Raw genomic sequence first — 27,505 nt, forward strand, 5'->3', positions numbered from 1 at the left:
CAACAAGCAGCAGTGTGCTTGTCATCAGGACTATCTCTGTTTTGGAGGGAGAGCAGCTGAGGCACCTGAGTGTGCTTTGATTCAACTCCAACCCTGTGTAGCTTCAACAGTGAAGCCCTGACAGGCTCTGGATATCTGGAAGAAAATCACTCACCACATGACACATGTGGCAAGCTCTACATTATATAGGTTGTATCAGGTCAAATATACTGATGGAAATCTTCCTGGCAAATATCCCTCCTCTAGACATCTCCCAATGAAATCTGACAGCTCCTTTATTACACAGCACACAGATCTATACTCACAAACTTTGTCATGCCCTCTGGAAATAGTTCAAGAAATTACAATTTTCTCATGCTAATAGTTGTTCACATATCTGCTCCCTTCCCATGGAAACAACTGATAATTTTTCTCCTGTGTCCGTGTTTTCACAGTGTGCATTCATAAAATTGCCTTACCTGCCATCAAAAGCTACACTTCTGTAGGGTAAAAAAAACTGCTACTGTTCAATGAAAATAGTCACAATTAGCACTGAAAATGAGTAAGATGTACCCCTCCCAAATGAAAAAGGAGTCTCAAATTGTATCAGCCCAGACATTAGAAGTTATATAGTATCTGTGCAAAAAAATAATACTTCTACTTAGATGCTATCTGAGTCTGACCAGCTGCAGAACATATTTTCTAATATGCATGCATTCAGGACCTTGAATTTATGAGTCAGAGCTGTAGGCCTGATAGTGGAATTGAGAGAGAAAAGACTCAAAACTCTTTCTTTCAGAACTGCAGTGCTCATAAGGACATAAAATTATGTCTGGCATTATTCCCTATTTTGAAGTTCCCACCCAAGTACCAGTGAAAAGAAATGGCTTGTTTTCTCAGAGCAGGCAGAATCCTGTTAGAAGGTCACCCATCAGGAGTTGTATCAGTTCAACTTTCCATGAGCAAGATGGTCTCTACGAGCTGTCATCATGGGATGAAATTACTTTCACAAGCACAAGAACTTCCATTGAAAGATTTCAGCACACAAAGGCCTGTATCCAAAGAGCTGCACAGCAGCCAGGTAACCAAAGACATGAACTTAAGCTGTTTAATACCTTGTCATCTAACTCAACAACCACACTACTACCTTTGTGGTTTTCCATTAAAAAAAAACAAAAAGCAGATGAGATGGTTAGGAAGTTCAAAAGTAACAACTAATAAGAATCTGTGACAATTTACATAGAACTGGCTTTTCTTTCAAAACTGGGGACAGTTTCTAAATGCTTCCTATAGACTTATTTGTATTTTAAAAAAGTTTGAAATAAATTTTTTTCTTGCTCTCCTCAAAACAACAAATGAATGTTGTTACTACCATAAAAGGAGTTCTAAAAATTGAAAGATTTACTCTAGTTCTCACAAGACATGAGAGACCTTACAAAGCTCAACACCTGCTTGAACAAGAACATCTTCTTGAAAGCTAATTTGACACTAATTTCAAGTGCTGGAGAATCTCTGAAGTCCAGCAATAAGATAGTGCAATAGTTAAATAGTCACCACTTTAAATTTTTTTTTCTTTTTATGCAAGTTCACGTTATGTTTTACTCTCTGCTTCCTGCCGCTGTGACTCCTGTATTTGCAAAAGAATGCTCTTTGAAGGCTCCCCATTTTTTCCTGCACAGGTACAAGATCAAATCACTTCAACAAACTCGGAATTTACTTTTTCACTGCTGCCTACCTTAAGTGTATAGATATGGTTTTCCAACACCTACAACCAGTACTGACTTCAATTTTTTCAGATATTGTTCCTCATCTTTTAAGGTACATCCAGCCTTTCCCAGAGTGATTAACTTCAGATTTCAAAAGAGTCGGCTAACATGCTCTTCAATTCAATGAAATACATGAAGTTATGCCATCATTGATATTTTTCTACTCTACATGTCCTAGATAAAACTGTCAGAAAGAATTGTGCATTTTCTTCCAACTGTGTGTTCATTTGAGGATTTTTTTTTTTGCAAACAAACATCCAGTGACTGAACATCAAAAAATTACATATTAATTAAATGACTCTTCATTGACTGTAATGTTCTCAAGAGCCAGTTTCTTGGCCAGATTACAACAAACCCTTAATCTAACCAATATACCAGACATTTTATAATATCTGTTTTCTATTAATCATCTTGAATAGCATTTGCTTCATGACAATCCTTAAAATTTTGGAGATTTACATTAGACATTAAAAAAATAAAAATTTCTCAGTCTCCATAAATTCATAACACAAATTTTCAAAAGCATTCTTTCAGTCTTTATTTACTGCTGGAATATGATGGATTTGTTCATAATTATATGATTATTTGCAATATTCAGCTTCATTCTCACTACAGATGTATGCAACAGTTACGTATTTTCAGCAACATTGTTGATAACTTTACCACAGTCATCAGACATATGTTATTGTTCTTTTTGCTCCTGGTGTTTTTAGACTTTCTCCTTATTAGCCCTAGATCCTAAAGAAAATCCAGAGTTTTCTTTAATCATCTTTATAAAAATTACTTATACTTATTCCTATATATTGGCTGCTGCCCTTGAACGATTTCTAAATCAAGATGAGACTCTTTCTTTGCTTAAACTGTATTTTTGTATTTGGCTCACAGCCATGTATTCTCACATCCTTGCCCCTTCCCCAACTTTAAAAGACACTTTCACAGGCAATGCTATAAGTATGTTAGTGATGTAACAGCACGTCACATCACACAGAAAAGATTTGCTTGGTCCCTCGTGTTTTTCATCCTCAAAGACACGAACATGACGTAGTTTTGCAGCAGAGTCCTTTCCCATGACCTTATGAACTGTGATGAGACCTTATGAACTGTGATGAAGAGACACTCAGTTTACAGGGTGCAGAGAGTTCAGCGAGAGAGGAAAAACAATGGGTAACATCTCTGTGTGTGTTTTCCTAGCACCTCACTACTGCCCAAGACACTAGAATAGCATGAGGATATCTCAGCAAATCCTCTGCCAACATCTTCCCTTCCCTGACAAAAGCATTGGACACAGAAGAATTGCAGGGGAGTGTGTCTCCCTACATTAATGCTGGTTTTTTTTGAAGGGGCAGCTATTCACCTAAGCATTGTAATGTAAAAGACAAGACTTACTAATGACCTGCAAATAAGGAGGAGTCGGACCAAAGGTCAACACTATTTCTAAGTAATAACCTTGCGTTTAGAAGGTTCAGCCTTACTTAGTTCATTTGCTTAAACCAATTTGTCAGAAAAAAAAAATTAAAAAATCCCAAAACAAACCCACAAACTTTTCCCAGGGATTATGTGATATACACAATATTTGCCTTAACATGGAGCTACAACCACCCTGCAGTCCTGCAATTACCCTATAAAGTTCAATTTGGGGTCTTACTTCTAACAACAAATAAATCATATATTGCAGACAGCTTCTCTTGCAGCCAAAAACAACAGGTAGTGAATGACCACCATGAATTGGCAGTCCAAAATAAGTTTTGCTTATTTGAAGAAGAGGAAGAGAGCTGTCTGACTGCCAGTGAACTGCAGAAAGTGAGAGTACACAATTGAAAGGTACACTTGAAGAGGGAAAGCTGATACAGCTGCGCCTCCCTGCTGACATACCAAAATAGGCAAAACAAAGAGCTGAATGCTCAGGACACTACAGATGCTGGAAGTGAACTCTTCCCACATAATTTTAAACTCTCCCTATCCAGCAATCTCCAATGCCTTTATTTAAAAAGCCCCACACAACTTCCTTCCCACACTTAAATGCAAGTAAATTGTATTTTTTCTGCAATAAATTTGCACGTATAAATTTGTACAAGTGCCTTTGTGCTAGACTGACATGGGGTCTTTAATAAAGATCATCCAATCTGATAGCTGTCACACAACTGCCCCCACGTTCCAAAATCCAGTTATGCAGCAGTACTTTCTTCTTGTCTCTTGCAACAGGAAACACAAGGCACAAACACTGCTGAGATATCAGAAGTGGGGTTCTTTTAAACTCATGCTGTAAAATAATTTAAAGATGTTGTTTCACACAGTTGATAAAGTTGCTCAAGGAACACACTGCTGTCAAAACTGGAATTCCAGTCTTTACTGCCAACAGCTTCCTTGCATTAGTTCTAGGAATGACATGACTGCAGAGGGAGGCAGATCAGCCTGCTGGGCACCATGAAAATTTACAGCCAGAAAAAAACAAACTCCTCTTACTTCCCCTAAAAATGCAGCTTTTGGAGAAGTGATAGGAAGTGTGGAGGGACTTACCAAATGTAAATTGTGTGAATTTTTGGAACTACCTGTATCAGTCATTTCTAAAATGGACAATATGGACTACAATAATAAAAGAACAAAAGAAAGGAAAAACTCCATCCATCCATGAACATTTTCTTGGAGGAGGGGAGATGCAATTTTAAAATATTTCTATAACATGTGGCAGCAAAAACAGTTAAAAAAACGGAAGTCCTGTCCCTTCTTCCTGATCCCCTTTAGCCAGGTTGGAACGACCCATCTCGATCTGCTAATGCAAGGATTGTAGCACTTTGCTGTGAATTTTTTAACAAAATTAATTCATTCTTAAAAATGATCCTTCACTTCAAGTGAAAGAAATTTATGCTACCAAACAACATCTCACGTAACTTGTTCATCACAAACTTGACAGAAACCCATTCCGTACACTTTAATAAGATAAAGAGCAGAATTTGGTGGACTTTTTTTTTTTAATGCACATTAAATTTATGTGTCTAGCAGCATTTAATCTTAATAAAATTTTATGTTAGTCTGTATGTAATCTAAATTGGTTTGGTATTACTATTTCTGTGAGAGGAATGCCATATGTACACTGGAGTCACTCGAGTAACATTTTTTAAGAAAAGGGGAGGTTCTTAAGAAAAAAGAGTTGCAAAGGTTTGAATCCACAGTTCACTTAGTGAAAGGTTGTCACAGATGTATTCAACACAGGTTTTTGGTTCCACAGGTTCTTTGGTTCAAGAATTTTACAGGGGAAAAAAGTAACAACAAAGTTAAAGGCAGACGCTCATGAACGAAACCCATTAATCTCCCCCTCTGTAAAAAAGCAGGAGGGGATTTTGGTCCAGCATAACTGAGAATGCAGAGAGGTTCAGGCTCTGCTGTGTGATAAGACCATCCACAATAACCCAGACACAGTTAAGTGTTCTGCCCATACCACCACTTTGTTCATACTAAAGAAGTAGTTGCACAAACACTTTAAACTTGGATAAATGACACCAACAATTAAATTAGAAAGCAATCCATTATCTCCAGATGCTCATTTTGTACCCAGGCCACCCCCAATTCCCTGAGAGAAGCAGAAATACCAAGTGGCTGCACAGCAAATTAGATGGAAAACGTTATTCAGATAAAATTATCTGAGCCAAATAAGTAATTTTTTTTAAACCAAACCACTCCCCTAAGCAATGGCACAAATGAACAGGGAGGAGTTGAGAAGCATAGAATATCCAAACTGTTCCCCTCTTTGCCAATTTTAAATGTTCAGGGGACTGTGTCTTCCCTGACCCATCATAATGCTTAAAAACAAAACCAAATGCAATACATATTAATAAGACAATACTGCTTCCCATTCTTGCTTCTCCTTACAGTAAGGAGAAGCAGGTTCTTCACACCTTACTGTCAGTTCCACACCTTTACTAAGTTAGGCCAAACCAAGTGCTAATGCAGCACACTGAACTGGATCAGAGAAAATAGTAACTAAAAAATTAGGGTTTTCTTCAACTAAATTATTTTTCCAACAGGAAGTTGCAACTAAGGACTATTTAGTCCAGAATATACTTATTGAGAGCCCTATTGTTGAGCCTCTTCACCCCAACATGTATTCACCCAGTTTTATAGGGTTTTAGTCAAATTTCTCTTAGTATATTTGAAACCTTACAGGTTTCAGTTTTATTTGAATGTGGTTATTTCATTTACACATAATAATTACTTCAGGTTGTTGCCATATGCTGCTTTTTTGATGGCTTTTATTAGTTCAAGTCCAATTCTATGCCAGGTACTGCCTCCCTGGCCTTTGCACAGCTGCTACCAAGATCAGCACTAAATTGATCAACCTTCCATCAGCTGGCACCACAAGGACAACTTCCTCCGCAGCTGGATTTAAAAACTAAAAGGCAAAACAAAAGGGAGTTGTGAAGGTCTCCACAGAACATCTCTTAAGAGTGGGAACACCACAGATTCATTCAATCTTGCAGATTGCTTAGAGATTTTTGTCTACTACATCTTCATTTAATGAAAATACTTGGTGCACATACTTTAATCTGCATGGAAACCCACAAACAGAACTCATCAAAAGGGTTGGAATAATTTACAACTACTAGATTTACTTCAGAAAATACCACTGAAAATTTATTTCAGACAAATATACGGCCATGTTCACATGGAAAAAGGATGATAAAAAGGTTTTTAGGCTTCCATTTATTTTGGATTCCTTTCATCATATACATCTACTGCCTCGTTTTCAGAGATTTTAGACTCTTTCAAGTGCAATAGTAATCACAGGCTTTCAGGTCTTGTTAATTCATCCAAGTCACCTAAAATTAGAGGGCAGAGTTTTACGTTTTGATCATTGCGGTGGGGCTGTGGCACAGCAAAGACAACACATGCTGCTCAACTTGGGCCAACATTATCTAACCTCCAAACCAGCTCTTGCTTTCTGTGCTCACACAACTATCCGGAATGTATGCCGGCAATGAATACCGAGACTGTAAGACAGAAACATAGCTAAAAATGAAAACGTTTCTACTACATAAACAGTCTATAAAGATGAAATCCATTACATTATCAGTTTCCAAATACAGTCCTTGAAGAATATGCCAGCCAGCGGATGGTTAAGAATTTCAGCATATTGGGCCAGAATCCAAAACCCTCAAGCCAGTTAGTAATTAACAGACATCTAGGTCCTCCACATGAAAGAAGTCTATTGTTAAAACAGTGACACAAATTTTTCCTTTCCTTTTCATAGCCAGTCTCTGCCTGTGTTTTAAGATTCCCTTAGGACTATAACAGCCTATGCTTTTAGAAGCTCAATTCTCAAATAGACAATTTGTTAGATTTTTACTTGCCAAGAATGCAAACATGCTTACGTCACAGGTCGAACAAAATCATTTTACAGGCTTCTCAGAGACCCATAACCTCCCCTTTTTCCATTTAATACCTGGAAAAAATTAATATCCAAATAACCTTCCAACATATCTACAATAGCAAAAGAACTACAAAACATAGTAACAAAACATGCTGAGGGCCTGTAAATAGTCTGAGTCCAATTACTGAGCAACGTACTTATGGGGAATATTAGCCCGTGTCCTCATAAGTAATTATGGGTTACAGCAAAATTTCTAACCTAAACCAAAGGTTGCCTCACTAAAAACATTTTGTTGGCAATGAATTTGTAAAGTAGCAATGATCTGTGATCTGTAAAGAAATGCCTGTTCTCTCTTCTGTTATCTTACTCAAGATGTGTGAAAAACAAGAGACTACATATAAACCATGCTCAAACTAATCAATATAATAAAAGAGAAATTACGTTAAAGTTGCATTTTGAAAGAATGAAGTGCAGACACTCATCTATAAAGGAGCAAGTTAAAACACCAAGAAGCATAATGGAGAAAGTGACAGAGAAGGACCTGGCCAAAGTACTCAACTGATGAAGATACTTCAAGAAGAAAAGAGTCTATAAAACAAAGAGCCAAGCCCATCAGAAAAGGAAAAAAAAAGCTATATGAGAGTTAAAAAGCATTTTCCAAATGCCCATGGCTTTCCAAAGTCTATGGCTTTGACTGCTTTGTGTTTTCTGGAGTCTGACTGGTGTCTCTACTTCACCCAAGTCTATCTGGTCATAGGAGGAAACACCCAGATCCCTACAGCATTCAAGCCAACAAAAACATCCCTGGAGAAGAGAACTAGATGAGACAGTTCCTTTTGGACCAGCTTCACCTCCTCCCACTCAAAGGAGCTGTTTGTGGTCTGCCTGTCTATGAAATGAAATCGTCCATCTGATACGTAACAAAAGCATAATTCAGCAACTCAAACAACAGCACCATTCACCAGGACAGTCAGTCCTTTCGTTGTCACCCTAACAAAAAGTGGTAGCGAATGTGTAAGCACGTGAGACCGCTGCTCTCACCTTGGGGTGCAGGTAGTCAGTCCAGGTCTAGACTGCAGAGCCCCAGGAAGCTCACACTGCTGCTGGAGGAGTGCTGCAGGCAGGTTGCTGGGATGTCAGATCAGCATCGCTTGTGAGCTTCTGCCACCTAACAAGTTTGGGAAGAACTGAGCTTACTGGCTTACAGGCAGAATTTGCTGTTGTGTTGCAGAAAGCCTATGTTACAGTTCCAGGATAAAAGCAAAACAAAGGAAACTCGGGTATGTTTCAAAACTGCCTCATTAATTTTGTGTTAAGTCATTAATTTTGTTTTAAGAAAGACATATTTCCCTTTTTTTGCTTCAAATAACAAGCAAAATACATTACTACTTTCTAATATATTCATAATTTCTCTTTTGGTCAAGGCAGGCAGTCATGTTCTTTCAGCTTCTTCTCATCACTGGGCTCCATCTTTTCTGTATTTGGTATATTCCTCATGTACAACTCGTAAAGCCCCAAGTGTTTCCAAACACTCAGTATTCACAAACACATATATTAATAATTTAATTAATCTGCAAGCATCATCTCATAATGCAGAATATTCCAAGAGCGAGAAAAGCTTGTGCTTAATTTTAAAATAAAGAATTACAAGGGAGAAATCTCTTTTTTAAGATGTAAACTACTATTTTTATTGAGAGATTTGTCAGCACATCAGTGACACTGAGCCACCCTGTTCCCAGCAATGTTATTGTGAGTTGTCCCATTCCTTTCTGTGGAGCTGAACTTCAGACACAAGCACAGATGTAGGCATGCCTGTGTAAACATTTAAAAGGTTTTATAGAAGTCCAAAGCAGATGCTGAACATCAAAATCTTCTGGAGGATCCTGGGTCAGACCAGAGCTTCAAGTCGTGTAAATACAGCATTCTCCCCAAAGAAAAATTAAATTTCTATCTTGCTCTCTCCCCAATATTTTAGTAATATCCACGAGATTAGAGATCCCTTAACAATTATTTGAGCGTATTATGTTCATATCTACAGTTTAAAGTGGTGGCAAAAAAAAAGCGACAAAAAAGGGTTGGCAAACCACCCTCACTGCCTTTTAAGGGCGGGTTATTTTTTAGCCCCTCTGAAAAACCCCTTTACATAGCCACAATGCCAACACTTGCAAAGGCAGCGCTGCTTAAAATTTTAAAGGGCGACACAAACCTTTATTTTCACACTTTGAATCGAAAAGGGCAGCGACAATTTAGCACTTCACAGGGCAGCGCCACAGCCAGCTAGGGCGAAAGGCAGCGGCCAGCAGTTAAGTTACGCAACTCGCTCACTCGTTATCATACGTTTTCATTTATGACACATTTATGAAGACGCCGCAGCTCGACCCTGGCGGGACCACACCAGCACGCTCCCCCAGCCCACCCCGCCCTCGCCCCCCTGCCCCGACACGGCGACGGCGCCCCGGGGACGACCCGCCCCCCCCTCGACCCGCCCCCTCCAAGATGGCGGACGCACCTCCAGTCCCTCGCTCTGCCCCCCCGCCTCCGCCGCTTCTGGGCGGGTGCGCGGCCCCGCCCCCTCTTCTCATTGGCCGCCGCCGCCGCCCCTCCCGCCGCCGCAGCCAGTAGTAGCAGAGACAGCGGCGGTGCGCGCAGGTTTATCCCCGCGCGCGGGGGCCTGCCCTGATCCGCTGGCTCGCGCGCCCCGGCGGGGTTGCGCCCCCTGGCGGGCGGCGGCGCAGGTGCCGGAGGAGGAGCAGCGGGAGTGCGGGGGCCGCGGCGAGGCCCTGAGGGCTGCGGGAGTGACCCGGGCCTCGGCCCCTGACCGCAGGCTCACCCCATGCCAGCTCCCCGTCCGACAGGCATCTCCCTGCCCGCGGCCGCGCCGGAGCGCAGCGAGACCCACGCGGCGCGCCCCGGCTTGAGCTGGGCTTGGCACTGCCCCGGCGCGAGTGACAGCGCTCCGAGCGGCCTCCCCGGAGGATGGAAGAGAAAAGAAGTAAGCCTTAAAAATAAATAGGTGTATGTTTTGAGCAGTCATTGGTCTTGTGAGAAACAGTTCTAGAAGCCAACAGTCTTCCCTTAAGGTATTTTCCCATTCAGCCAAAGGAAGTATCTGTTCCGGTGTTTTTTCAATTTTAGCATAGAAAAGATTAAGTAGCCAACATAAATGGAATGGAATGGGCTGCCCAGGGAGATGTTGGAGTCACCATCCCTGGAGGTGTTTAAGGAAAGACTGGACGTCACACTCAGTGCCATGGTCTGGTTAACACGGTGGTGTTCGGTCACAGGTTGGACTCGATGATCTCAGAGGTCTTTTCCAACCTAATTGATTCTGTAATTCATGATGATGAAAATTTGGAATCTTCAATGTGGTTGAAGAGCGCTGCCTTGCTTCTCCTTACTGTTGTTACAGTGTAGATACCTTGCTTCATCTTGCTTCTGCCAAGAAACAGATTCAGTAATATATTTACCTAAAAGAAGCTTTCCTTTTTTTTTCCCTAAATAAATTAGTTTAGTTGTAGTACTGACAGCACAAATTTAAAAAGAAAAAAGAACTGTGAGCTAATAGACAGTGGGGATTGTGAAGGCTCACCTGAATGTGCTGGAATGTATGGGCCATCTGTGACAGCTTCAAGACTGAGGGATAGTAAGAAATGACTACGTAAAAAAGCTTCCTTATGCAGCTTGTTTCATTTGTGTGTTCCTCAATTGTGTCTTGACAAGGTGTGGGATGATATTTGAGAGGAGGATGACTGTTTCACCACAGTGCTGTTTCACCACAGCACCACACAGTGCTCCTGCTGATACCCACTGTAGTATTTACTTGCATAAATTTTGAAAAGCTGAGTAGCTACAACCATTGTGGTTGCTCACACAATCTCTTACTTGTACATTCTGCACCACTTGTAGTGCTGCCCGACTTCTTTGAAGAGGAGAACCTTACCAGTTCCAGGGAGGAGAGCATTAAAGGTAGTATAATTTGGATTTATGGAGGGGAAGGGGAAGGTAGTGTATATTTGGCACCACTTCTGATGTGAAAATGATGACTGAAAGACAATAGCTTTGCCTTTTATGGTTTAAGATGTTAGTCAGCAGCACTGCAGGAAACACGCACACGAGTTGTTTTTCTAGTGGCTGGAATAAGCAGCCCTGACCTTGGCTGCTTGTTTCTTGCTCTAGCATCATTGCCCTGCACAATGCTGGAAAAAAAAAAGTGATATGTGGCCACAAGGATTCTATAGAGGGAAAAGAAAATCCCTCCAGCCAGTTTTAGAACTATTGCCACCAGATGCCATTCCACACCTTGAGTCATCAGCTGGTGAGATGATTCTGAAAGCTGACAAGGTAAATGCTTCCTGTGTCTGTTCATTCCCTATCCTCCTGTCTGGGGTTGACAGTAGCAGCATTAACATTGGAGATGTGATGTAGACATCTGTCTTTTTTGAAATGAAAATTGTACTGTGAACTTCATATGCGTTCTTTGCTTCTCTGTGCAAAACAAAGTTTTTGCTGCTAGAGTTTCAGGACACTCCAGCATGAGAACTGGGGAAGCATTTCTAAGGTGAGTGAGCACTACACATAGTAGCATATGTTTTATTTCTCTTTGGCCTATGCATGATTATAGCTGAGGGCCCAGAAACAAAAAACTGTGTTTTGTCACCCGTCCTCTGAAGTAATACATCCACCAATCCAAAAAATCATCCGAATTTAGTAAATGTATTGAAGTGTCTGAAAACCAGTAATGAATGAGGACAGCAGTTTCGATCTATTCCTGAATGTGTATTTTGAAACACAAATATGAAATATACTTACTTCTCAGTATTTTAAATTTGTGATACTGTCATGCACAGCAAAAGGATGGGAATGGCACAGGGCAGGCATTGTCTCTTGGACCAGTAATGTATGCTTCCAAAAATTGTTGTGGCTTTTTTTGTAATGGGACTTTAACCTTTTCACATTTTTTTTTAAAAATTCTGTGAATATAAGAGATCATTAAATAATGTTGAGAGTTAGTGCCAAATCAGTTCTTTCGCAAGATGAAATACTTTCAACATTGCCTGTTTATATTAAATATTACACTTTTAGCTGCTGGTGTCATAAGCAGCTGGGGTTGTGGTGACAAAAGATTGTTACTCCCTTCACTGCTGTCATGATGCTTTTGAGAGTAACCATACACTCTGTACTGCAGTAAAATGTCTTTGCTTCTGGTGCCTTGGGCAACAGAAGTCATTCTCTAGTAAGTCAAAAATGAAGGAAATACTTTTTTACAAGACTTACAAGAATGCAATATTTCTTGGCTGCTGGGGAGCTGTCACCCCAGCACATTTGCCAACTGAGATTTGCTGTCTGAAAGTGGAATGTAAACCTAGTCTGACAGTGGACTCCACCTCTAGAAATGGAGTAGGATTTGCTTATTCTTTTGTGCTTGGTCATTGAAGAAGAGGAACATTAACCACGAGAAGGAGCTTGTTCTTTTTTCAGGCATCATCTGTTGACACACTGAACCCTATTTCCTTTTCCTTGAGAAAGATGTACTGCTCATGTTTTAACAAAAGCTTTCATGAATGGGCTTAGTACCTAAAAAAAAAACCTTTGGAAGAGAAGGTATGTTCTGAACCAGTAGCTTGAATTTCTTTAAACAAAATGTTCTTTATAACTATTTCTAGTGGAGGAATGAGGCATGACATATGGGGTATATTAATTATTTCAACTGATATCACTTGGTGAACAAAATTTACCAAACTACTTTTATCTGAAAATATTGTGAATATTTTTTTTCTCTAGAAAACATACCAAAACTAACGATGGGACAGGATAGTCAGAGAGGTTACAGCAATAAAAAAAAAATTCTGAATGTCTTTTGTTGAATAATATATGCAGTTCACTGAGTTGAAAATATTCTCCTTTGCCACTCCTGTGAGTTTCAGTGGTGATTTGTTTATAGTGGGACTCATTTGCTGGTATTTGAAGAAAGGCTTCCACAGCACCCTTTGTGACATGCTTCAAAGGTTGCTTGAAGGAGCATCATGGATCATCAGAACCCACTTCAGTTCATCACTTGACTTCTGTTTCACTTTCTTGATTAGCTTTAGGAATAGACTTCTGAAGGTTTAAGCTGTTCTGCTGTCCTGACTGGTTTTTGGGAAGTGCCTCCAAATGAAATGAGCAGGAGCCTTTGAATAGTCCACTAGAAGTTACATGTATTTCTAGACTTCTCAGGAGCTGTACAGACTTGTAAACAGGAATTTGCATTTCAGGTGATTTGAAAACGTTTTGGACACAATTGGGAAGTAGAAGAGTGGATGTCATATTTGAGCAGGTGCAAAATGTGCTGCTGTTGCTAAAGGAAAAGATCAAGAATGGAACTGCCACAAACCAAGGTTTGAAATCCTTGTAGCTGTTAAGCTGGACTGCAGAGGAGCTGTGGCCTGCTTTGTGTAGGTCTTTGAGATATCTGACATAATTCAGATATCTCTGAATTTAAATTACTTAGTAGTTGGTGGTTTTAAGCATTTTTAAAAAGTCTCTTCATTTTAAAAAAAGACATGATCTCAGGTGCATTTTGCTATTTTCTTGTTTTGCTGATACACTTTTTCAGACAAAGCGTGGCTCTTCTTAGCTCGAAGATAACTAGACTGATGACAGAGTAAAGAGAGAAACTCACACTAAGTTGTCTTTTTGTGTATTACTGCTACTGTAGGCCACCAGTTTGTGTGTGTTTGGAAGTATTCCCACAGCTTTCCAAAAGCCGAGGGATATTCACTGTTAATTTACAACTACTACTGTGAGCTGTAGTTTTATTGCAGTTCTTAAATGTGTCTGTTAAGGTCTGTGGTGCAAAAGGTTTCTAATAGTATCAGTCTTGCAATACTCTAGATTAGCCTAATGAGGAAACAAGTCTCTCTGGTGGACTTACACCTTGTTTTCCCTATTATCATTACTTCACTTACACTAAGTATCTGCTTTGGTTTGGGTTTTTTTGCACAGAATGCTGGCAGGCTTGGGCACTGGTGAATGAAGCTAATCTAAGTGATCTCTTAACTTTGACAAACGGTATGTGCATCCCAATTGTATTTGTTTGGTATGTGGATTCATTTTTTTTCCTGTTTTACTCACTAGAAGTTTAATTCCTTCCTTTGAAATCAATAAAAGAGATCTGAGAAGGCCATTAGCATTACAGGGAAAATATAATTATTAATTTCCTCGGGTACTGGACTGTGAACTTTCACCTGGATTTGTATTTCTGTGGTTTGTGTGTGTGTGAATAATACTTGTGCCAAGGGAACCGGTTTGAACTAGTAAGCCCTGATGAACCTGAGCTGTCTGCAAGCAGAGTTATTCTGTGCATGACTCCACTGGCTGAAATACCTTGGCATTCTTTTATCTCAAATAATGAAGGGAAATCTATAAATGTGTTTCATGTGCGTGTTGTTTCTGGTCACTTCGAAAACTGTGGAATATTTTTTAGTGGGGCACTTACTGACATGCTCTTTGTTAGCTGTACTTCATAGCAATGCATTATTTTTAATGTATTTTGTCAATTTTCTCTTTAGTAACTAAATTCAATTATAGATTGAAATATGAGTTGACAAAATTTTTGCTTGCATTCATTTTTTTCAGTAAGTGATGGGTTTGATGGAGATGGAGTACAGGAAACCAAACCCAAATTGCAGCATCCTCTTGCAGATGACAACACTGCAAATGCTGTAGAAGGTTCTGACAGGTCAGCATCTTTATTTCAGTTCCTTATTTAACATGTTCTTTACTGCATTTGAGAGAGTTCTCAGTTTGTATTTCTAAAGTCAGTGTTTTAAACCCAGTTTTGAATTCTGCCAGCTTTCAAAGTGAAAATGTTTTTGACTTACACGGAAAATGTGCGGTTTTAAGTAGACTTGTCTAATTTACCCCATGAGAACATTGCAGAATAGGGCATTGGGTTGTGAATGAAGATTCATGAGTATTACCACAATTATCAGGGTTAGGACTTAAGCAGCAGTTCTCAGGCTTTCTGTACTTTGCATATAGTCAAGCATGTGACTTAGTCCCTCTGTATTTAGCCTCAGGTACTGATTGGGGGGTAAATATGTTGTTCAACTCTGGTTTTTTTACGTCCTTTCTGTGTTTTAGCATGTAAGTTCTTTCTGGGAAGAAGCTAAGAAGCTGTTGCTTTTTTTTTTCTTTTTTTAATGCAACTGAATATATCTTCATATGAAGTTAGGACAGTAATACCATGTGAAACAGTGTTTCAGTGAAACCCTGGGCCTTCCAGGAATGGGCTGTTTCTTTCCTGTGCTAAAAATATTGAACCACTAAAAAGCTGAATGCTTCGCTGGTTGTCTAAGATGCTGCTCTTTTTTCTTTTTTTTTTTTGCTCTTCTACTCCAAGTAACAAGAAAGAGGAGATGGAAAGAACATGGTCAGGGACTAAAAAAGCATCTAGCGAAATTCAACACTTACCTTTAAACCTGCAGTATCAGAACCACAAGTGCTCTAGTGCATGTCTTGCCAAGAGAGCAGCGGGCTCCTACAAGGGTGAAAACCCTCTGAAGATGCCAATCCTGTTTCACTTTCAAAGACGGCACGCAAAAGCAGACTGCCTTTCGAAATCGCTGGATGTGAATTACAAAGCTCCTTGCGGTCGGAGTCTGAGAAGCTTTCGAGATGTGCAAAATTATTTGTTTGAAACAAAGTGCAATTTCTTATTCGTTGATCACTTTTCCTTCAACACATATGTACTGTTGGGCAGGAACACCATGAATCCCGAACCCCTTGTGTTTGACTTTGATATTAGCAACGGAGCCGAGTCTGTGCCCATCTCCTTCTGTAACAATCTTGACCGCGCAAGGTTACCTTATTTCAAATATCGGAAGTCATCGTGGCCACGTGGATATTATCTCAACAACTTCTCCAGCCTGTTTGTGGATTCATGTGACTGCACAGATGGCTGCATTGATAAGTAGGTAGAAAAATCTAATCTTAGTCCAGTGACACGATGCCACAACAGCAGTGTGGTGGTGTGTGAAGGTGCACAGTACCAAACAGTGTCAAACAGGACCAATGCTGCCGCAATATCTGCGGGAGTTGTCTTGTGCCATGTTCGGTATTGACTAACACCACTGTGTCTTTCTCTTCACCAGAACTTGGGTGCTCCTCCTGGTCCACCCTCTGTTGTAGTGAAGGAAGTGTTCAACAGGTGGATTATTTTGTTCCTTTCCCTTTCTTCACAAATTGGCAGTGCTTCTCCTCCAGGTGGAGCTGACAAGCAGGGCTGTTGCCTTTGGAAAAGGTGTAGGAAAGAGACTCTTGTGCCAGCAGAGGAAGAATTTTTTCCTGGCAGGCAGGGAAGGATCCCACATGACAATATCTGCTGCAGCTCCTACTGTGGTATCCTAGAGGTGGGATGGGACAGCCTGAAGGGATCAGATTGTTTGGAACTTACAAGGTTACTGAGGGCAGAGGAAGAAACAACCCTGTTCCCAACCTCTACATCCTTTCCTTCCCCTTGTCTAAATAGAAACTATGAAAGCCTGTGGTCACAGAATACATTTATGGTCTGAGCAGTTCCAATAGTGTTGTTCATTGCTTTTTCTAAATCTCAGTAACTCTGGGCTACAGACACTCTGTGGGAACCTGCCACAGTTATTGTATGAGAGTTTGGTGATAATTTTGTCTGCTTTCTTGAAGGGTGTTTGTCTGATCTCCATCTGTAGGTGTTACCTGGTATTGGATCCATTTTGTATTTTTAATAGCTGGGGCAGTTGCATGTGCTGGTGTGCAGCATAGTTGCCCATGACCCAACAAGACCTTGAAATCACAGCCTGGTATAAAGAAGCTTCAGTAATTAAAATGATTTAGTTTCAGCTGAGCAGTGAAGTCCCACAAGAGTTGAAATGCTCTTGACGTGCAGTTTTAGGATTCAGGATTTGCACGATCGCTGTGATTCTTTGCAGTTGTTGTGCCGTACGGTGGTGAAGACAAGCGCTGTTGCTTGAGTTCTCCACAGTGGGAAATTCTTCACTTCCTGAGGGCTAAGGTGGGAGGAAAGTAACAAAGTAGTGGTTAACAGGCTGGAATGCTGTGCCAGAAGAGGTGATTTTCATTCATTCGATCCATTTGATAGTGTCCTGTTTATAATAAATTTCTGTTGTCCTTCAGCTGTTTGCATGTGCCATTTAAGGAGCTTGGTGGAAGAATGAGGTTGGGGTGGAGCGAACATGTTTATTGTAAAGTACACATAACCAGCCAAGAGACAAAGTAGGGTGCCTGAAACAGCCTTGTGGAATAAAAGAAGTGGGGAAGGGGAATATAGATGTATATATACAAGCGTGTGTGTGTTTGTGTGTGTTTGTGTGTGTATAGTTAAGTACATTTCAACTTACCTAGATTTGTGATTGATTTGCGCTGCTCCAAATACATTCTGAGATGTTTTATTCTTACTTTTAGGTCAAAATGTGCGTGCCTACAGCTAACTGCAAGAGGCTGTAGTAAAACTTCTCTATCTTCAGGTAGTAAAAGATGCCGTGGATACCGTTACAAAAGACTAGAGGGACCTGTTTCTAGTGGGTAAGAAAGACTGAACTATTAACTGCTATTTTATTTGTATGCTCTTATTTTCCTCCTGTAGTGTAAGTGCTACAGGATTAAGATGACTGGAGTTTTTGGCTAACTGAAACCTTCTATTTTTGTCACAATTTTACTGACAGATCAGGATGATAAAAAATAATTAATGTGACTTGAGTAATAGGAGGAAAAAACCCAAAAACTCTTCTACTGCAGATCCTACAATTTTCACAGCTTAGATTAAGGTCTAAGAAAAGTGTAAAGAGTGACCAGAGTCCTAAAGAAGCATTGACCAGCTGCTGTTGCCAGACTTGGTTATATGTGACTCTTCCAAGAGTCTCCAAAGCCATCCAATGCTTCAAGTGTTTGCCCTTTCTATTATTCAGCTCCTGTGGATTAATATGTGGCCTGAAGAAGGTGCCAGTTACTTCAAGTGTTTAGAAGAGGAATTGTGCAAAGCAGCTTTCTGCAATAGCCAGGGGCTTGAACCCAAAGGCTTAAGGAGCCCTTTCAGTTCTCTCTTGCTGTGCGGTGTTAGTTTATGGTTAACGTGCAGAATTAAAGCTGTCAGGGAACCCAGAAACAAATGCAAAAAAAAAAAAAAATCACAATTGTGAGTTCTTTTAGATATACTTTGTTAAATCTTTACACTCATGACAACTGCATTGAGGTTCAGGCATATAGGTTGTCTTTGCTAAAATCTGTTCCAGCGTAGAATGAGGTGCTTCATAGGGATTTCTGCTTCTGTGAGATTTACTCCTATAAAACAAAAATTTAGCATTTATTTTTCTTGTCTGCTGATACCAAAATCTAGCTGACAGACTCTTAAAACTGATGAATCAGCAATCAAGAAAGTCACGATTTCCAGAGCACTGCTGCACAACCAGTTTTAGTCAGTCTTTATCTTTTCAGTCCACTGCCTTATTGATGCTTAGAAGGGAAATTAGTAACAGAAACTTTGTTTTAGTAGTGCATCCTTTTATATTGTGTTTTGTTTTTCTTCCTCTTGACAGAATTTACGAGTGCAGTGTGTTATGCAGGTGTGACAAGTTGATGTGTCAGAACAGAGTTGTACAGCACGGCATTCAAGTCAGGTTGCAAGTGTTCAACACTGAAAAGAAAGGTTGGGGTGTCCGCTGCCTGGATGATATCGACAAGGGGACATTTGTTTGTACCTACTCAGGTAACAGAAGGTGACCTGTGGAAGATGTGTAGCATAATTTTCCCTCTCTTGTGGCCTCTGCCCTGGATTTTTTTTGAGAACACAGAAATATGGGGTTGGAGGAGAAGTGTGTCAATATAATCTTAACTTGCAACATGATCAAATGGACAGAAGAACCTTGAAGAACTCTGCAATGCAATGGTGACAGACAAATAATCAAAACATTCTGGAGCAAAGTCTATCTCAGACTGTTGATTTTTTTTTTACCTCATAAGTCTGTGCATGCCGTACCGAGGGCTGTATGTCTAATTCAGTTTGTGTGTCAGCCTCTATTGACATCATAGAATCATAGACTGCATTCATATTTTGCTTTCCCAAGTAATGTTCTTGTATTTTTTTTATGTAAGTTTGACCTATGATAGTGTGAAAGTAAGAAAACAAACATTAAAAAAAAACAAAAAGCAAACCAAACTTTTCTTTTGCTTTCAGGCAGATTAATGAGCAGAGCTGAAGTATTGGGAGATGCTGGTCAAGAGCTGAAAGAAGGGAGTGCTGTGAATGACAGAAACCATGGGGGTTTTTCCAAAAAAAGAAAACTTGACACTGATTGTTCAAATTCAGTCATTGAACTAGTGCAGACTGGTAAACATGACATTCTTGAGAATAAGGAATCTTTGTCTCAAACTGTGGATAGTGAAAATAAATCAACCCTGTAAGTTTGTCAAAATAAACTTAAGCATAACAAAATCAATATTCTGCTATTCTAGGAATTCTGTTTTATAACTTAGAGTAGAACTGAATGTCCTCAAATGAGGGTGGGTTTTTTCTTTCTGAACTTCTTTGTTATTTCCCAATTATTTCTTCTAGTGGGACAGAGTTTTCCTCTATGTGAATTTTACTTACTATGTGTACCACTTGGCATTTTCTAGAAATCCAGTTCATCTCTTGGATGTACTTGATCTGTTCAGGGCATTAATCATGATGCAACTTTGAAACAATTAATAGAAGATACTTGAGATAAATCATTTAAAGATACTTGATGATGCCGAAGGATTTAATGACATATTAGCCACTAACTGTCCTGTCATTTGCTACCAGTCTCTAAACCTTTTCTTATTTCTATCATAACCTTTCCTGCTAGGAGTCTGACAACACCTCACCTTTGCAGTGAATTATGTTTTCACTGTATACTCAGGGTCTCATAGCCTATCAGCATTCCTAAAATAAAATTACTGCAAAATAACCACGTGGCTGTGTCAATAGCATGCTCAAGTCTTTTCAGAAGGAAGTTGGGAGCTTCTTTGTTGCTCTGCTACACTACTTTGTAAGCACTTTCTGTGTACTACTCACAAATGATTGCAAATTCTTGCTCTTCTCATAGTAGAAGATTATTGTGGAACTTTGAGAAGTACCATGAAATTGCAAATGGAAACTTTTAAAAATATCTGCTACTATTTTCTCACTTGCATTTCAGTATCTTGGAGGCCTAGTGAATTCATCATCGTCTAACTACATAATTAAAAGTAATCAGCTAGTTTTTACTTCTGCTAAGTGCCATTACTAAAAATTGTAGGCAAGCAGAGTTTCAAAGTTGCCTGTACTACACTGCTACCTTAAATCTCGTTAATTTCCTTTCCTGAGATTAAAAAAATGGTTTACACTTGGGCTGTATAAAAAAAAAAAAGACAGACAAAAAGACATTGTTATTCTGCCTCTTAAGAAATGACAGTCAGTCCAGCTGGACTGAGAAACATTTAAGAGGACATCAGTGTGCTAGGCTTGATGTGTCATTCACCCAAACAGATTGCCTTCAAAAGAATAAACAATGTAACCATGTAATAATGTCACATTTTCTTGTGGCCTCTGCACATTTTGAATTTACAGAGGAGTTTAAATCTTAAGAAAGCCTTAAAGAGCAGCATTTCTTGCAATTATCAGTAGCCCAAAGAAGTACCAGGATTTTCTTTTTTGTGGCAGGTAAACACATTTTTTTACATTGAAAATTTTCTTGAATAAGGGCTGTTATTTATTGCTAGACATTTTACAGATATTAATATTAGTTTTGAAACTGGTGTCTTCTACTGCAGTCTGAATGTAATCCAAATTAATGTGACTTTAGATGTTTTAAATGTATATACCAAATACTACTTCCCATCTTCCTCAACTCCTACCATGAAGGACTGAGGTCCTTTTGAGGAAAGTATTTTCTAAACCTGCCACATATTGCATCTCTCCCCCTCTGCTGTCCCTTGTACCCACAACATCTTTGCTCTCCTGTTTGAAAGCTGCACTGTTAAAACTGTTGAAAGTAGTAGCAGGAAAAAGACAAAACTCTGTCTGTAGGTGCTCTATTTTGAGGTGATCTGATGTAATAATAGTAAAACAGCAGTTTGGTTCTCAGCTGGACAGTTGGGAAACAAACTGTCAGCAGCTGCTTGTCCCTCAAAAGGTATGAACAACTGGTTTTTTACAAATACTACAGAGAACTTAGCCTAGGTCCTCAACTCTTAAAGGCAAAATAATCACAGAACATGGGGTGAGGCCCGACTACAGGCTCTGCTGTCGGCTCTTGTAGAGAAGAGATTAGAACCAGAGGCTGAGAAATGTGTGTTGTGAGAGTTACTTGTGAGTCTGTCTTTTATAATTTCCTTTTGACCTTTCTGTACAGGGTTCATCCAGAGAACTCGAGTATTGCAACCACAAGGCCTGGAAGAACAGGGTTTTTTCACAATCATCAGCTAAAAATGGTAATAATAATAATAATAGGCTTTAATAGATTCATTTTTCTGTGCTGAATATTTATGTTAATTCTGACCTTTTCAACTTGTACATTTAGATAGTTCTAATGACCTTTCTTCAGGAGATTGTGTCACACTGTGAGCTAAGCTGCCATGTTGGAAGCTGCACCCCATCCCTTCTCCATTATCAGTCCTTCAACATGTTCCTCCCGACCAGCACTAACTACTCCCACAGCCTTCCCTTCTCCACCCTTCACTTACACTCCAGCCTTGAGAATGTTAGGAATTTATTCTCCCCCTCCACCTCCTGTTGTCACTAACTACAGGGTTAGGGTGTGAGAGTGTTAATATTTTTGTGATGCCTCCCAAAAGAATGGCGTAGGAGGGAGAGAGGAAAATCTTGGGATTTGTACGCGATTTTTTCATGCAGTGGCAGAGTTGGGAGAATTTGATCTGATCTGAGTGTGAAGTGTTGCCTGCAAATATGTGTAAAGGAGGAAAACTGGGGTAAACTTACTCTGTTGGTTTTATTGGATTCATTGCACTTACAAAATGCACATGGGATTTTCATGCTAACGTTTGGCTCCATTCTGGAGCTACCATAAGTGGTTGCCTTTTTGTGGCAGGAGAGGAGAAATCCTGCCACATCTGTTCATTTTATTGAAACTCTATAAAAAGCATGTTTGGGCTTTGGTTCAGCAACTTAGAATTCTGGTGAAATTGTTGGGACTTAGACACTTATTTAAATGTTTTGTTGCATGGGGAACTCCTTCCAGGTTATTTTGAAGGATTGTTTGAAATTAAGATAAATATTGTATTGCAGTGAATGTATTAACTTTTCAAACTCGGCCACAGCCATGCATTGCAGAAGGTTTGAACCTGCAGCCCTAGAGTTCTAGAGGCCACTTGCTGTACTGTGTTGACTCCGAGTTGCACACAGCAACAATACATCACAGCCTTTTCATTTGACACACAGGTGCACAGTGCCAGCTCAGATGAAGATAATAGTTCTCAGATTCATCAGTCAAGCAAAACAAAAGTAAACAGTGGAACAAAGAAAGGAAAAGAAAGTAGGTTTTTGGAGGTATAATACCGCATTCTTAGTATGATTGTGTCCCATCAGGTGGTAGACTTTTAATGTAGACAGTGTGGGCAGGCCTGTTCTCGGAGTAGAACAATGTCTGCATGATGTGGAAGCTGTTTTAAGAGAGCTCAGTAGTACAGAAATTATTGCTGCCTTGCATAACACAGTGCACTACTGTACTGGGTACAGGACAGTCTTTTGCCTGCAAAGTTGATCTGGGGACATGTTGAACTCTCCTGACAACAGCTTTTAAATACAATACAATTGTGGGAAAGTCAGTCTTGCAGATCTTGTTGTGTCACACCCAGTACATATTCTGGTCAACAAAAATTGAACAGGATATAATCCAGGGGTGGGGGGACCTCAAGCTGGAGAGGCAGTGTGAAAACGATGCTATTTGCACTTGCATCTTGTTTCTGTCTGAATTATAGTTTGTAATTCTCTTGGGAATTAAGGTGGAGAGTGATGAAAAAACGCTATGTGGAAGAAATCAGTCTGGAGTAGGATTTGGGAAGAGTGAGAGACTTGGTCACTCTCAGGTGCCTTGAGCAAGTGCTTTAGACACTACAGCGGGAAACAGTCATTTGCGGGAGGATTGATGAGAGGCATAGAAAAGGGCGATTGTGTTATAGACTTGTAAATAGCAGGATGGTTAGATTTTGGAGGACATTTTTAAGAGTGGGTGGGTAAGAGTTCAGGGCCAAACAAGGGAAAGGCTTTGGCCTTAAACTGATGTTGAAAAATAATTACATGTCCATTGACAGAATCCACCGAGGAGCAGAAGGAAGACCATCCGATGGAAATTGGACAGACTGAGTCTGTTGGTGTGGACAGTGCGAGATGCAAAAGAAAGAGTCTGTCACTGCAGGGTGTTGATTGTGGCAAGTCAGGTGTGCTGGATGACACATGTGTTGCGAGGCCATCCAATAATATACCCCTAAAAGCTGACTGCAAAGAGGAAAATAGCAGGCAGTCAAGTCAAGATGCATTTTGTGAGGAGGCTGATGGAGATGGGATGCTTCTGAAGAATGCCAGTGAAGAAAATATTTATGTACTGGATGCCACAAAAGAAGGAAATGTGGGTCGTTTTCTAAATGTAAGTAAAGAGTTGCATGCGTTCTCTCCATTGTCTTTGCAAATACATCATTTATTTATTTAAGCTTAAGCTAGAAAGCTTTTGCACGTAAACCACATATTAGGTAGATGCACGAAAGGAAGGCACATGTGGTCCTCCCTGCCATCACAAGTGACAGGACAGTAGGCTGGGTCACTGTTAGTGCCCTCACAAGCTGATGCATGCCACATACCAGCTGTAGTGTTGGCACCAGTGGGTTCCTTAGTGACGTATTTCCCAGTAATGAGTGACGTCTTTATCCTGATGGCCTTCTGGGAGGTCCAGAGAGCAAATGGCACGTTTTGTTGATCCACATGCCTTCTCCCAGCCATTGTAAATTCTAGTTAGTGCTGGTTTAGGACAAGTGTTTTGATATTTTACAAAACTTCCCTACTGTTCAATCATAGGTTCAGAAAGTGGTCTGTCCTACTGTGTACGTGTCTACTAAATAAGTCTCTCAGTTTTGACTTGCCAAGAAATAAATAGTAATGAATTACCAAGTACCTCCAGCTAAGATGGATAGACATTTCTGCACATGCTCTGCAAAGGACTTATTTCTCTTCATTGGGAGAATATGTGTCTTACAGCAAAATCCTTGCAATATGTTTAAGCTGTTCTTCCTTGCAGAGGTAATATGGTGTTAAGATTAGTAATGCATCTTGCAGAAACCTTTCTTCTGCAGCCATGAGCATACACATGTTCCTATGAGCACCTGAATCACCTTTCACTTCTGGCACTTTGCCGACACACTATCATTTACTCCATTGCTTGCTCCCTTGCACTGCTCCCCTGGCTGACAGCAAGATACATCTGTCACATACTGATTATTTGTGGTGCATTCTGAATCTAAGATGAATTTTCTCCATAAATTTCTGGAGAACAACTTGATAAAAGAACTTGGTTTTCATAGGCAAAAAGTGATACTTTAAAGAGACATAATTATTGCAAAAGTAAGTGGCAGTGGCACTGAGTAATAGACATTCTGTGTGGGCTGGAGATGGGAAGGAAGAAACTACCTTTTCTAGTGACAAATATCTGACACAAAATAGGTTTTTCAGCCAATGATGTGGTGTTTCACTGTTTCTAATACAGATTTCCTGTTTTACAGCACAGCTGCTGCCCAAATCTCTTTGCACAAAGCGTGTTTGTAGAGACTCACAACAGAAGTTTTCCATGGGTGGCATTCTTCACAAACAGGTGAATTTCTGGAAGTTAAATGTTGTTCATTCAAGGTACTAGGGGAAAAAAATCAGTATTTAGTTATTAGGACATAATTATGCTGAGGGGTGGGGGAGATGCTTAGATCATGAAAGCACAAAATTACCTTCTTATTGGTGAGTTCTTATTGTGCACTAAAAACAGAAGAAATACAGTTTCTTGATTATCACTGATGAGTTTTTCTTCAGTTTTGCATTGAAATATGAAGTGGGGAAGCTTAATTTTGATGTGTCCATTTCAGTGATAATCTTCTTCAGTGGACAAATAGGTTTAACTTGGCATGGTTATTTTAAAAGCCAAGATTCACTCATCCTGCTGTTCTGTCTCAAAGAATGGCCTGCATATCTTGGTCCCATAGGGCAGGATGAAACCCCACAGAATATTAAGGTTGAGATACTTTGTGGGCCAAACAAGCTAGCTTCAGGCCTTCTCACACCTATCAAGAGAAGCAGGACTTTGTGTAGCCCAACATGTCCCAGGGAGGTGGCATTAGGATACTTAAAGGGTGAAAATTTGCTCTGAAAGCAAAAGATGCAGGTATTTCCTTAGTGGCTGATAGAAAGGGTGGTACAGAGAGCTGGTTCCAGTAAGACATAAGAAGAGGGCAGCTAAACCCAGGGGTGGAAGGATTAATTGCCTGAATGAATCTGGCTGATGCATGTACCAGCTGTGATACTAGGCAAGAACTTAAAATAGGAGAGAATTTGTCTCAGACAAACCAGTTCCTGGGAACATTGATCTTCTCTGGAGTCTTGCAACCCTGGCCCAAACTAACACAGATGCTGTGGATTGCACTGGGAGGCTTCCAAAAATTGTGAAGACAATGTGTTGAAATATGTCAGAAAAAAGATTTTGTTTTAGCTAGAGATTTTCTGGCTCAGGTAGTCTGTAAAGATATGTGTAGTGGGGACTGAGGCAAGTAGAGAGAGGTAACAGTGATCAGCAAAGAATCTTAGGGAAAGAGAAGGGTTGTTGAAAGAGAGTTTCCCTGACTGGCTCTCACATTTACTGGACGTCACCCTTTTACAACTTTTCTACTTTAAGGACTTCATCTGGATCATTGAGCTTAATTGTGTACCTTCCATGAACTTGCCCAGTCACCTTTTCATTTGTTTTATATGTCTGACCTCCAGAACATCTTAAGGCAGCAAGTCCCAGGTTAAAATGTGCTGTTTGAAAAGTCCTCATTGTTCTCAGCCTGCTGCCTGGTAATTCACTGGATGTCCCTTACATTGCATCCAATGAGAAACATTGGAGAATTACTCTCTTCTTTATAATGCTGATATTTTATTGTATTTTCCATCAGTTGTCCCTCAGCATATTAGTCTAAGGTATTTAGTTTGGCATTCCTTTTCAGCAATGAATTTCCTACCTTAGGAATTTCTTCTCTTTCATGTACTGTCAGAGCAGCTGGTTCATGAGGAGCATGTGTTTAATTCTGAGTCTTTGTGCATATAGATAGTGCAATTGCATTAAAACGTAGCTTGTCAGGCCAAAGATGGCCAGCATATCTAGAGATCTGTTCAAACTTCAATGATGCACTGGACTTAGTAAAAATAACAAAACTGTGTTCTCATTTAGGATGTGTACACTTATGTATTTTTCCTTTTTTTGTTGTTGTTGTTGTTGTTTTGTTTGATTTTTGTTTCCCAGAATTTTGTCTAAAAGCAGGTTGTTTAGACTCCGACACTATTGCACTGCTTGATAAATTCTTTTCATCTATGTGTGGGTATTTGCACTCTGTACAGCTCTGGTAGGCCAAGCACCATGTATGTGTCAGAGACTCCTTATATATCTTGTTTCTGAGTCATTGGTGACAAATTGTAACCACAGTACCATTTCACTCAGTTCAAACGAATTGACCGAGTGTTTTGTTTCTTAGACATGTGAAAGCTGGAACCGAACTCACCTGGGATTATGGCTATGAAGCTGGAAGCATGCCAGAGACAGAAATTTCCTGTCAGTGTGGAGTTCAGAAGTGCAGGAAAAAAATCTTATAGGCAAAGCTTCCCTACTGCCAACACACCTTGTACCCTGGGATTTATATGCTGGACAGGACTACTACACAGCAAACAGTGTGCTCAAGTCTGTGGTGCTAATTGCATTCAATTAAAATGCCTTTCACCTGATGTTTTTTTAAATTTATATTTAAATGTCATTTTTGTAGTTTACTGAATTAGAATTCTTTGTCCTAAGAACAGGCATCAAACTTTTCCTAGATAATTTCTGTGCTCCTGGTCTTCCCCCTCCCCTCTTCTCATCCACAAGCAAAGTTCACAGTGCACTGGAAGAACTTGTGCTCCATGCCATCTGCAGCAGAGACACAACTGATGAGAGCAAGAGTTTGTTGGTGTTTTCTGTGCCCTCTCACAGTGCTGAGTTAGTAAAACTTGCTTTTCTGAAACTCATTGTGAATGCAAGTCTGCCTGTCTCGGGGCTTAGAACTGTTAAAATACACCTAAGCCTGATGGATCCGGTGGGAGAAATAATCTTGAACAGAGATTACATTAATCAGAACAGTG

General features: G+C 40.0%; 2 protein-coding genes across 13 annotated transcripts in view; one reads left to right on the forward strand and one right to left on the reverse strand.

Annotated features, from left to right (window-relative positions):
• Positions 1-9,693, reverse strand: part of CAB39L (calcium binding protein 39 like) — a 62,732-nt gene extending 53,039 nt beyond the window's left edge. For 2 of the 5 annotated variants that reach the window (XM_064647330.1, XM_064647325.1), the window contains exons 1-2: positions 9,620-9,693; positions 8,152-8,278 (exon numbers count right to left, since the gene is read on the reverse strand). The gene's annotated coding sequence lies outside the window, so the exon portion shown is untranslated. Of the gene's footprint in view, positions 1-8,151; positions 8,279-9,316; positions 9,336-9,619 lie in introns of those variants that run through there. The other 3 variants (XM_064647326.1, XM_064647329.1, XM_064647333.1) reach the window with 3 other exon arrangements.
• An 87-nt stretch (positions 9,694-9,780) lies between these two features.
• SETDB2 (SET domain bifurcated histone lysine methyltransferase 2) lies at positions 9,781-27,387 on the forward strand. Of its 8 annotated transcripts, XM_064647286.1 has the most exons (16): positions 9,784-10,102; positions 11,017-11,076; positions 11,287-11,451; positions 12,589-12,711; positions 13,365-13,487; positions 14,095-14,160; positions 14,728-14,830; positions 15,494-16,063; positions 17,551-17,670; positions 18,681-18,850; positions 19,319-19,541; positions 21,498-21,576; positions 22,544-22,637; positions 23,416-23,747; positions 24,874-24,962; positions 26,866-27,387. In XM_064647286.1, exons 4-16 carry the CDS (start codon positions 12,672-12,674, stop codon positions 26,981-26,983), a joined length of 2,127 nt encoding a protein of 708 aa, XP_064503356.1. In that variant the 5' UTR covers positions 9,784-10,102; positions 11,017-11,076; positions 11,287-11,451; positions 12,589-12,671; the 3' UTR covers positions 26,984-27,387. The 8 variants fall into 8 exon arrangements, with proteins under 8 accessions (XP_064503361.1, XP_064503360.1, XP_064503356.1 ...); XM_064647288.1 differs by lacking the exon at positions 11,287-11,451; XM_064647290.1 differs by lacking the exons at positions 11,287-11,451; positions 12,589-12,711 and having other exon boundaries at positions 9,783-10,102; positions 24,879-24,962.
• The last annotated feature ends 118 nt before the right edge of the window (positions 27,388-27,505 follow it).

The sequence above is a fragment of the Pseudopipra pipra genome, chromosome 2 (assembly GCF_036250125.1).
Source record: "Pseudopipra pipra isolate bDixPip1 chromosome 2, bDixPip1.hap1, whole genome shotgun sequence".
Lineage (NCBI taxonomy): Eukaryota > Metazoa > Chordata > Aves > Passeriformes > Pipridae > Pseudopipra > Pseudopipra pipra.

Bases quoted from the DNA above. Each gene is read 5' to 3' on its own strand.
- SETDB2 (XM_064647285.1), top strand. The intron at 13,488-14,094 runs GTTTGAAATCCT...TTTTTTGCACAG, and splicing joins TGGAACTGCCACAAACCAAG to AATGCTGGCAGGCTTGGGCA. The intron at 18,851-19,318 runs GTAACAGAAGGT...TTTTGCTTTCAG, and splicing joins ATTTGTTTGTACCTACTCAG to GCAGATTAATGAGCAGAGCT.